General features: G+C 42.5%; 1 protein-coding gene across 1 annotated transcript in view; it reads right to left on the bottom strand.

Moving 5' to 3' along the window:
• The window catches only part of STAU1 (staufen double-stranded RNA binding protein 1), a 43,655-nt gene that overhangs the window by 6,376 nt on the left and 24,926 nt on the right, over positions 1–12,353 (bottom strand). The window contains exons 7-11 of the mRNA XM_042780623.1: positions 8,210–8,422; positions 6,983–7,126; positions 2,477–2,623; positions 1,112–1,187; positions 592–911 (exon numbers count right to left, since the gene is read on the bottom strand). Coding sequence (XP_042636557.1) covers positions 592–911; positions 1,112–1,187; positions 2,477–2,623; positions 6,983–7,126; positions 8,210–8,422 — 900 coding nt within the window. The remainder of the gene's footprint in view (positions 1–591; positions 912–1,111; positions 1,188–2,476; positions 2,624–6,982; positions 7,127–8,209; positions 8,423–12,353) is intronic.

The following is a 12,353-nucleotide window of genomic DNA, read 5'->3' as shown; positions in this document are numbered from 1 at the left end:
AACAGATCTGTCCTGGAGGAAGTGCAGCCAGAATGCTCCTTGGAAGCAAGAATGGCCAGACTTCGTCTCACCTATTTTGGTCATGTTGTAAGGAGGGACCATTCCCTGGAGAAGGATGTCATGCTTGGTAGGGTGGAGGGTCAACGAGGGGGAGGCCTTCAACGAGATGGATTGACACGGTGGCTGCGATGATGGGCTCAAGTATAGCGGGGATTGTGGAGCTGGTGCGGGATTGGGCAGTGTTTCGTTCTGCTGCGCATGGGGTCACTATGAGTCGGAAACGACTCGACGGCACTTAACAACAACAACAACAACACAGCCACTATTAAATTAGAGGCTTGTTTTTATGGTTTGCTTAGATTTTCAAAATTTACTACCAAAAAACAAAGATTTTCTCTTAACACATACGCTTTTAATATTTTTATCCCTCCCTTCCTCCCAGACTACCCTTTCTCATCCCTCCATCACCTCACTCCTCTAGACAAAGAACTTGATGTAAAAATCAGAGAGCAAAGTTGCTTTTCTGAGAGAAATCCAGAGAAACTGCCCCCAACTGAGGCAAGAACCACACAGCTCAGGCCAAACTATTACCTGGAATCCCTGGACTCTGGAAAGATAGTCCAATTGCTCAGAGGGTCTCGTGAGAGGTCCATGGGGCACATGGCCCGAAGAGATGTTATTCTTTAAAATGGTCTCAGCTGTGGGCGAGGTGCCTCCATACAACAGCTCCCGGGCGATCATGGCAGTCACCGTGGCCTTGGCAGGATTCGGAGCTACTCTGCTGAGATCTTTGGTGTGATGTCCTTGACTGACACCTACAGCCTGGGCAACCTCGGGCACCATGGGAAGAATTCCAGCAGGCAGCTGCTGGTGACTAAGGTAAGGCATCCTAAACTCATCTTCCTTATTACCTAGGGAGGAACACACACACAGAGAAGCACGACTCCATATCACCAGGCTGGGCCTCCACCCAGTATACACGCTGGCCAGCGCGATGCTACAGATACCACAGTGCACACTGGGTTTAAAACACTGGGTACCTGCTGCTACTCAGCAACCACGAGACCCCAGAATCCCATTCCAATCAAGACGACAGTAAGATAACACTTACTAGTTCCATTTTCATCTGCAGAGCCAGGTTCAAAAAAGGTTACTTTTCTTCCATCCCCTGGTTTCTTTATTGGTGTCTTTGAAACAAAACAAAACAAGCCATAAATCAAACCACTGAAAAATTAGCTCCTGCTGTCTGAAACTATACGAACTCCAACCACTATCTATCTTTTGTTTTAAACTTTTGAAATATGAAGAAGGAAAAACCCTTCTCTGAAACATGACCACTGTTTGGTTACACCACCCTGATAGGTCCTCCCTGTTTTTCCCCCAGTGCACGATCCTGCCCACATCAGCTCTGTCCCTGAATAGCACTGACCAAGTGCTTAAGCTGTGAATGCTGAGTCTCTCCGTGTTCTCAGGAAGACAGGGATGTGTTCAACCAGAAGGAGCCAAAAAAAAAAAAAAAAAAAAAATGCTAGACTGGTAGAGCCCACCAACGCAGAAGCAGCAACTTTTAGAGTAAAGTTAAACAAATCAAGACTATTTCCTGGAATTAATAATTAAAAAATAAGGTGATATTTCCAGAGATAAACTCACTAGCAGGGAAAAATGTTACTAGATCAAAATTTTGCCAAATTCCAGGTCTCCTTTCTGAGAAGCAGGAAGCTGAAGATGTCACGAATACTCTACAGGATTGCTGAAAGAAAACTGCCAAAGCCCAGGGCAGGGTCTGTGTTGGTGCTGCGAGGAGCGTGCAGGGTCTTGACCAGTAATGATGTGGCTGCAGCCGAGGCCACTACTCACTGCTGACATGAGCAGCACACAAGGATGAATCAGGCTTCTCCTGACAGGACCATTCCACTGGGAATGAGGGGGTCAGGAAAACCTGTCACTGAGGATGCTGCCTGCCACTCGCAGCAGAACTGAAATTTCGACATGGGATTATTTCCATCTGGCATTCAACTCAAATAAGGCAGAGGTTTAGACCTAACTCTAATATCACACCGTCTCAGTGTCCCAGAAAAATCAAAGCCTGCTCCACAGCAAAAGAAAGCCCACAGCTTATGACTCTTTTATGTGCTTCATTATGAAAGCAAATGGCATTTTTCTCAAGTCCAATTACCATCATCCTACAAATGGAGAAAAGGAGCAAACCAACCTCCAACAAAGCATGCTCACACCATAAAGATACGAAAATAGTAATGACCCAGAGCCCAGAGACATGCAGGGAGCCATCTGACATGCAACACCCCCTCTGCCCACGTTCTCAGTTCAAGCAGGGAAGATCCTGCTCGTGGGCTGCTTGATCTCCTGGAAGATAATGGAACATTGCTCTGAGGGTCCTCCTCAAACGGCCAGTCCCCAGGAATGAGGTGAGATGTCGTCATGCAATTACAGAGCAGAAAGCAGAGCCCATGGTCACCTTCTCCTCTGACTTGAGTGCCGGTTTGGTGGGCTGAGCCTGCGGGACTTTGAAACCAAGGATCTCCAGCATATTCTCGGCTGCGTTGCGTTTGGCCACCTTCTTATTGGTGCCTGCTCCTTCGGCAGTGTGGTTTCCAACCTTCACCTGAATAGGGAAGTCAAGACACAGACCATTTCTTAAATCTTCAAGGTAAAGACCAGTCAATAATTGATTCCTTGGTCAAAAAAACCAGAAGAACAGTCAGAGGCTAACTAGCTTAACAGTAGTGATCTAGAGCTGGTTTGTACCAACCCGTAGGAGATAATTATCAAATACTCAGAAATTTGAGGAGCTAGTAAACACAGTCATTATTGAAAAATAAATGATAAAACTCTAAAATAAATTTTCATAAAACAAAGGTAATGACTACTCAAAACTCGTCACTTCCTCAAATATCACTACACTCAAATTTGACTACAAATTTGAGTACACTCGAATATCATCTAGGCTCTTGAGGTTCTCTCTGTCTACTGTCTCTGTCGGGTGGAGATACTAGATACCGGTGCACTGCTGCACATCTCTTCCCATCTCTGTGTCAGCGGCTTCGCTCAGACAGTGGAAAATTGCCCATAAAAGAATTTACACCACAACTGGGGGGAACCAAACTCAATTGGCACAACAAAATACATAAAAGCCTTCTTCCACATCCTACATTGGTGAGTAGCAACTGGGGCCTTTAAAGCCTTCTAGTACCATCTAAGATGCAGCATCAGTCTCCTAGCTTCAGAAGCGAAGAATGAAAAAAAAAACCAAGGGCATTTGGAAGCAATCAGCCCTAGGACATGATGGCCCTCGAGACCAGAAGAACTAGATGGTGCCCAGCTACCAATGCCAATCACTCAGGAAAGGATCAAAACTGGAGATCCTGGACAGAGTGGGAGGAAAAACATGGAACAAAATCCAAAAACTCAATAATGACCAGAATTACTGGTCAGATGACATCTGATGAGATCCCCAATACTATGGGCTTGGAATACATTCTGCGCCTGGAACAAAATGCACCCCCAGGGGCTGGCTCTTGGCCCAATAGTTAACACGATGTACACACAGACCACTCAACCCAGGATGACGCACCCACATTCTCTATGGGAATACATCCCTTAGAGCAACAGACCATGGGGTACCAGAGGACCAACATTCAAATTAAGGAAATGCAGGACAAACAGGAATGCTTAAAAATGAGGGGCACAGGGGGAGGGTTATAGGGTAGGGAGGGGAAGAGACTGGGTTAGGGTTGGACTTGGTAAATGGGGAGTGAAACTAAATGTACATGTAACGATGAATGTAAAACAAGCTCTAAAAAAAAAAAAAAAAAGAATTTACACAACAAAAACTGGCAAATCTTGCCTATCAAGGTGTAATTTGTCTTACTGATTTTAAGAAAGGGATGGAGAAAAGGTTAACAGCACAGATTAAACTTAGAAGTGTATTAAATCTGTTCCCATTACACTGTTGTTAGTATAAAACACTGAAATATTCTTGCAGCATTCAAAGACTATTATCCAATTCAAGGAAGTAACAAATATTGCTAACAAATGAGGCAAGTTCTGACACGTCTCTGTCATTTTCTCTTTCATCTTACTTATAATATAAAGAAAGGTATTTTTGGGGACACTACGGTCAACTGGCATAACATCATCCACAAAGACAATGTTCTACATTCTATGTTCGTGAGTAGTGACTAGGGTCTTAAAAGCTTGTGAGTGCAGCCAGCTACCAGAGTGAGCAAGCAGTTGGACCTGTGGGCTCGGGACCATGGTCGCTGGGGACATCAAACTCAACCGGCATAACATACTATACAAAAACATTGTTCTACATCCTACTTTAGCGAGTAGCGACTGGGATCTTAAAAGCTTACAAGCAGCCATCTTGATGAAACAATGTCTCTCCTCATCCAGAAAGAAGAATGAATATGGGAAGGAAGTGGGAGGGGAGCTGTTGCATTGTGGTAGACTGTGGTCAATGACATGAGACAAAGCATATGTGAACTGCTGTATGGAAAGTGAATTTGCTCTGTAAATCTTCACCCAAATCACAAGTCAAAAAAAAAAAAGAAGAAGAATGAAGAAAACCAAAGACGCGTGGAAAGAATTGGTCCAAGAGACTGTTATACCATGTGATCCTCAGGCTGTATGACCATGAAACCGGAAGAACTAGATGGTGCCTGGCTACCACTGTCAACCACTAGGAGGGGGATCTATGTAGGAGAGATCCTGGATAGAGTGGGAGAACAATGTGGAACAAAACTCAAAATCATTAAAAAAAAAACAAAAAAAAAAAAGAACAGGTTTGCTGGTCTGATAGAGCCTGGTGGAACCCCTGAGACGATGGTCCCTAGCTGCCCTTCAGGTCTGGAACTATCCAGTGGCTTCCAGACAAACAAAAGACAGGCATATGAGCTGAACATTTCCATTAGGTAGATACACTCTTTGGAGAGATCAATCATGGGAGAATAGAAGGGTTGTATATGTACAAGGAGACTGCTTGAGGGGCAGGAGTGCATAGGAAAGAAGGACACAGGGAAAAGGTTAACTATGAGGAGGAAGTGGGAGGGGAGCTGTTGCAGTGTGGGAAACTGCAGTCGATGTCATGAGACAAAGTGTATGTGAGCTGCCGTATGGAAACTGAATTTGCTCTGTAAACTTTCACCCAAATCATAATAAAAAAAGTTTTTGAGCAGTCATCTGAAGTGCAACTATGCGTCCCACCTTTTCCAGAGCAAAGAAAAGTGAAGAAAACCAAAGAAATAGGGAAACAACTGGTCCTTAAAACTAATCGACCACATGAACCTCAGTCTCCATGACCTTGACGCCAGAAGAACTACATGGTATCCAGCTACTGCTGCAGACTTCTGTGAAAGAGATCACAATAAGATATCTGGGATAGAGCGGGAGAAAATGTAGAACAAAATTCAAAATCCTAAAAAAGACCAGGCTAACTGATGTGACAAAGAGAGACGAGTAGAACCTCTAAGACGCTGGCCCTTAGACACCCTTCAGGCCTGGAATGGAACTCATCCCTATGGCTCAACTTTCAGCCAAATGATAGGCCTGTACACGCTCCTTAGAACAATGACAAGGGCAGCATCTGCCCAGGGATAAAGCTCAGAAGGCAGGAAGGACCAGTAAGAAGGAACAATGGAAATGGTAAACACAGGGGAGAAGTGGGAAGAGCGCTATCTGCTACACTATGGGGACTGCAATCAATGTCACAAAAGGTATATTAATAGTTAAATGAGAAACAAATTTGCTCTATAAACTTTCGTCCAAATCATAATAGTTAAAAAAAAAAATAAAAAATGTATCAACCTTATTCAAGCTGGAACTTCATTCATCAATGACATTAGCAACTTCCTTGTTGAACTGGATAGCAATAAACCATGTACATGCAGTCTTATTGTGTAACACTATTCTCGGTGACAGAGTCACACTGAAGTTACAGATGTATGGAATTTACAATAAAGAATATTACGGTATTATTTGCTAGTTGGGTGCTACACTCCTTTCTGTTAATACCTGTAACACACACGCACAAAGCCTGCTAAGTAAGCTCTGCCCTCACCTCCCAAGCACCAGGTGCTAACCATATATTATTAGCACTCAACAGCATACACAATCCCACCAAGTTGGTCTTAATCACAGGTACTTGGCTACTAAAAACAGTAGCCCTGTGTTCTAAGACAGAGAGTCAAGGAAACCCTTCCCTGGCTTGCAAAGAGTGGCCTGGGATTGAATTCTAGGACTTCCTAGCCGTTTTATCTTGGGGAAATCAGGATCCTCTCAGCAAGCTGCAATTTCTATGAACGAAGAATGGAAGGATCACTTTTCTGACCTTCAGCATGGTTAAGTGAAATACACTAGGTAAGTGACAGTGCTTTATAAACTATGAAGTGCTACATAAGACTTAAGTATCCTGTTTTTCACCAGAAAACACTATTAAACTAAAATCACAATTGAATTAGGCTGCCCATGTGAAATAATTTAGTAAACTTAAGTACAAGGAGAAACATTCTGAACTAATCTGAAGTGTCACTTCAGTGCAAGGAAGAAACAATCCTGTATTCCAAATTCCACAAAAGGATTATAAGCAGACAACAGATCATCTGATAATACTTGTAAAATTTAACTTTTGAAAAGAACAGTATCATGAACTACTTCAAGAAGACATAATGAATAAAAAATTCTCCCATAATTCCACTACCCCAACCCTCTTCAAAACTTTGGCAGAATATATTTCAATTTCCACTTGTTGCTACACAATACTATGGGGTACAAGTATATGTCTCCTAAGTCATCAACGTATCACAAGCGACACAGTCCTAGTAACAAGTCTGATGGCAGAGAGTGGCCCACAGGGCTGACGCATTGGACCTGGCTCCTCAGGAAACACACAACCCTGCATCCGGAGCAGATCCAGAGACCAGATGTGGCCAGAGAAGGCCCCCCACAAGCCCCACTGACCCACCTGCATCACAAATTCCCTGCGGCGCGGGAGGCCTCGTTCGGTGAGGAGCAGGTACTCTGGCTCCTTTTCCTTTTTCGCCTGCTGGATCTGGGCCAGTCTGCTAATTGGATTCATTCCCTGGCCATATTCTGGGCCTGTGTGGAGCTGAGGAACACATAATATGGATGTTGAGTGCCATGTCACTCACAGAAAGGATCTTGCCAATGCAGAGATCAGGAACATGACAGGAGACTGCTTTTATGTTGATCTAATGGCTGAGAACTTATCAGATATTTTTGTTCACTATTTTATTTTTATAATTGAAAGATGCTTTATAATTTTGTAGGATTGCGCTGGCCTGATTTTAGGGTCTTCTTAGCAACTCAACATCAGTGTTTCACAATTGGTAAGCATCACTGTAATGTAATCTTTTTAACAACAAATTTGAACATGCGACACTGAACAGAGGTAGAAAAAATAAACACTAGCCAGAACTCCCCAGAAGTCTAGGTTATAAAATGGGTTTGTAGCTTTCTTAACAATGACTCAAAATCCAGAAGCAATTAAAAAAAATGCTCAAGCTGACTCATGTGAAAGGAGGACTGAAAAAACCCAGTGAGCCCAGATGATGCTGTGTAGTGAGAAAGGGAAACTGCAGAGAGTACTGAGAGTGTGCTCACTGCTGTGCAAGAAAATCCTGGGTCTTAATGCAGCATGAAAATTCATGAACTTATACTGAAAATCAGGATAGGATAGAACAGGCCTTTGCAACTATTCACAACCCCAGGTGGAATCCTGTTCCTTTTTGGGATGTAGCAAAGAGGTTAAATTAATTTTTTATAGGCTCATTAGTGTCACTCAAAAACTGGAGAGAATAAAGCTTCAGTCCTGGTCCTGCCCCATGGACATCACTGCTTACATAGCTCCCTCACTGTCAGAACAGCATACAACCAATGAGATGGCTTCACCTCCGCTTAACCATCCTCCCTGTAGATGGACCTTTAGGTCCTGCCCCCTTCCTCACTATGATCAGGGAGCTGTGCTGCACACCCCCATACAACAAACGTGTGCAGGTTTGCAGGGACTTCTGCAGGGAGCTATCTTTCCCTCCCATGTGGCTCCTGGGAGAACTAAAGCAGGTAGCTGGAAGAGTTCCCACTCTTTCATCCTGGAGTCAACAGTCACCTTCTAAATCCCCTTACCACCTACAGCAATGAAAATGCCCTTTTTGTTCAGGAAGGTTCTTACTTTGACTATGGATTTTGTTTTCTTTTTGATTCTGGGCTTTACTCGCTCGACTGTAGGGAGAGGAGGTAACTTCTTCAGCTCTTCCAGAACGGCGATTGCAGCATTCTTCTTTGAAATCTTCTTGCTCTTCCCTTCACCTTCCCCTATGAACTCCCCGACTGACACCTTGGTCACAAAACTCTTCATGTGGGGTGGGCCACTCTCCCGGGCGACCTGTTTTAGAGGGAAAGACTGAGTGAAAGCGTGACAGACACATATTAAAAGCTGTAAGGCTCACTGGTTAGCATTACTTCCTGTCACATGAAGTCATACATCAAGGAGGGAAGTAAGGAAAAGATGCATACAAGCACATAGCAAATGTCAACACAAAGAAACAGTGATCATTCTACATGCCTTTTCCCCTTTCTCATTACTTTTCAAACACTGTTTCTTAAGGTTCTTAGATCTGATGAGCCCCCAAAAGCAGAGTCCTTCATTCTACAGTCAGGCATGAAGAGGGAAACATTTTCACCCTTGCTCCTCCAATCAGAATGGCTCAACTCCCCATAGGGTTACAGGTCGTTCAGACTTTAGTGTGATTCCATGCAAGTGCCAAAAAGAAGATGCCCTAGTAAAGCCCAGAAATAACTGCAGCACAAAGAGTTTATGTTTATTATGTGCCCTGTGCTTCTAGCCAAGATTGAGCATACTAAAAATTGGCTACTGTGCAGCTGGAAAAAAACAATTGAGAAAAATCCTTAAGCACTGATAAAGAGTAATTTTTATCATATATTAAGAGAAAAAAGCAAACTGCAAAAGAATAAACACAGTATGGCAACATTTGTGTAAGAAAAAAGGGAGACACACGTACATTAAAAAGACACACCTGTGTGTGTGCTCAGGTACTTATTTTTGCAAAAAGAAACTCTAGAAGAACAAAGGAGAAATCAGAGAAATTAGTTGCCTGTAAGTAGGAGGGATCTGTATAGAGAAGACAGGGAATATCTCAAAATTAAAAACTGCTCATGAAAAGAAACCACTTAAAAAAAAAAAGGCAAACCAGAGAATGGGAGAAGTATCTGACAAATTCATGTATTCAGTAGCTCTAAAAACTCCTGCAAGTCAATCAAAGACAGACTACTCAATTTAAAATATGGGGAAAGGATATATGACCACCATAATAACATTAGGAAATGGGAGGACACTGAATTGTGCACATAAGAGATAGATGACAGATGCTAATACCAACCAATATGTCCACAATACTGCATTGCCATTAACACCAAACACTAGGCTATGCAGATAAACACATAAATAACCTGAGATGATCAGACGGGGGTCAGTGAACAGAAGTATACTCTAGACCAAGGATAGATTCAGCTAAGGCTAATCTTGCACAGACACCAGTGACACAAAATATCTGCAGTCTTTACAGAAACAACAGAAGACAGACACAGAGACAACCAGACACTATGGCAGAGAGAGATTCAATAGATCTACTGCCTCAGGACCATAGTACTGGGGGACACCAGACTCAACTGGCACAACAAAATATGTAAAAGCATTCTTCCACATCCTACACTGGTGAGTAGCAAATGGTGTCTTAAAAGCTTTCAAGCGGCCATCTAAGATGCAGCTATTGGTCTTCTAGCATCAGAAGCAAAGAAGAATGCAAAAAAAAAAAAAAAAACAAGGGCATTCAGAAGCAATCAGCCCTAAGACATGATGGCCCTCAAGACCAGAAGAACTAGATGGTGCCTGGCTACCAATGCCACCCACTCAGGAAAGGATCAAATTCTGGATAGAGTGGGAGGGAAAACATAGAACATAATCCAAAAACTCAATAATGACCAGAATTTACTGGTCAGATGAAATCTGGTGAGACTCCCAATACCATGGCCCTGGAATACACCCTGTGCCTGGAATAAAACTCATCCCCAGGAGCGGGCTCTCAGCCCAATAGTTAATAAGATGTACACACAGATCACTCAACCCAGGATGCTGCAACCACATACTCTATGGGAATACATCCCTTAGAGCAGTAGACCATGGGACACCAGAGGACCAACATTCAAACTGAGGAAATGCAGGACAAACAGGAGTACATAAATATGAAGGGCACAGGGGGAGGTTACAGGGTAGGGAGGGGAGGAGACTGGGTTAGGATTGGACATGGCGAATGGGAAATGAAACTAAATGTATGAGTGACGTTGAATGTAAAACAAGCTCTTAAAAACAACAACAAAAAAAAAATTTAAAACAAGCAATTTCTTACATAATCACAAAGGATTACTACACTTATCAAAATTAATAATTCCTTAATGTAATCTACATCCCTGGGTGGTGCCAACCAATAATGCTGGGCAACTAACCAAAAGGCCAGAGATCCAGGTGCACAGTTCTACTCTCACACTCACGGCATAGCCATGAGTCAGAATCTACCGGTACTGTCAGCTATAATCATGCAGAATTAAAGTTTCTCTATTGTTAAAAAAAAAAAATGTGCTTATACTTGATTTGTACAATAAAGGCTCAAACAGGGGGGGAAAAAAAAAAACAGGCCAAAATACTGGAACAGGTATTTTATCAAATAGAATCAAGTGATCAACAAACACAACCTTTATTGGTTATCATGGTGGTTACATAACCACATGTACTTATCAAAACTCATCAACTACACATTTAAAATGGTGCACTTTACTGCATGTAAATTATACCTCATGAAACCTGACACCCCTTTGGGAGGGGGCTTCCGGTAAGACGGAGGAATAGGCAGACAAGCAACACAGACCCTTGCCAACAAAGAAGAGAAACCAATTGACAGAAATACAGAAGATAATCCTGGAGCCCTGAGCTTTGAAAGGAAGTATACAGATGTGGATTAGGCACCAACTAGTAGAAAAACCTGAACAAACACAGTGAGTACAGAGACAGTCAGAGCTGTGGACTGTCAGCTACTCTGACGTGACCAACAGCCTGAATATTTCCACGTGGTGTTGGGACCTGAGAATTGACCTAAAGATTAGCCCTGGTCACCAAGGGCTGCAGGGACAACTGCACTGGTGGCCTATGACTAGGAAGGGAAACAGCAAGGAGGGAGACAACCTAAGCTGTTGACTTTCCGCTGTCTGGAGGGTGCAATGATTTTGATTGCTTACATGCGGAAGCCAGTTTAGATATTTAAAGTGATCAAGGGAGCAGCCATTTTGAATGTTTACAAGCGGTGGCCATTTTGAATACTTAAAGTGACCGAGGGAGCAGCCATTTTGAATCTTTACAAGTGAAAACCATTTTGGATTTTAAAGTGATAGCATTCTCATTTGGATTCCCGGGACCTAAGAATAGGCTCTGTTTGCCAAGGTCGGCAGGGACATACCAGAGGCTGACAACAGGAAAGGAGACAGGTGGTGAGTGTGTTAAGTGCTGCCAACTAGTGAATACAGGAGCACGGCATAGTACCCTGCTTGCACAGATAACATACAAACAAAACAAAGAAAATGAAAATCATGGGCAAGTCACTCCAACCTACAATTACCAACTAAATATAAACACAAAAATGTCACAATGCCTCAGAGACAACAGAGCATCACAGTCCATGCAAAGAAGCAAGATAAAGCAGGAGAAACACGGGACCAGGATACAGACCCAAAACACATCCCTGAAGAAGACACAGCATTGGAACTCCCTCATAAGGAATTCAAAAGAATTTTATTTAGGTATCTTCAAAGGATTGAGAGGCAGATCAAGGAAAACACAGACAAAACCCTAGAAGAATTTCAGAACAAAATACAAGAAAAAAAATGACAAAATAAATGAAAAGTAAGAAATGATTCAAAATCTACAGATAGAAATCCAGAAGATTAATACCAAATTGTCAGAAATAGATAATACATTGAAAGCACAAAGGAGTAGAACTAATGGAATAGAAGACAGAATTAATGAGATTGAAGACCAATACCTGCATATTTCTTTGGAAAGGGAACACAATCAGAAAATGATCAAATCAAAATGAAGAAAGCTAAGGTTAATGTGGGATACCATCAAAAGGAATAACCTACGTGTCATTGGAATTCCAGAACAGGAAGAGAAAAATAAAACCACTGAGAAAATTGTACAAGATTTGTTGGAAGAGAACTTCCCTGGTATGATGAAAGATGAGAATATA

Source organism: Orycteropus afer, unplaced genomic scaffold, assembly GCF_000298275.1.
Source record: "Orycteropus afer afer isolate SDZICR_OR568_19922 unplaced genomic scaffold, OryAfe1.0 scaffold00049, whole genome shotgun sequence".
Classification (NCBI taxonomy): Eukaryota; Metazoa; Chordata; class Mammalia; order Tubulidentata; family Orycteropodidae; genus Orycteropus; species Orycteropus afer.
This window is presented reverse-complemented; position numbering and strand designations above follow the sequence as displayed.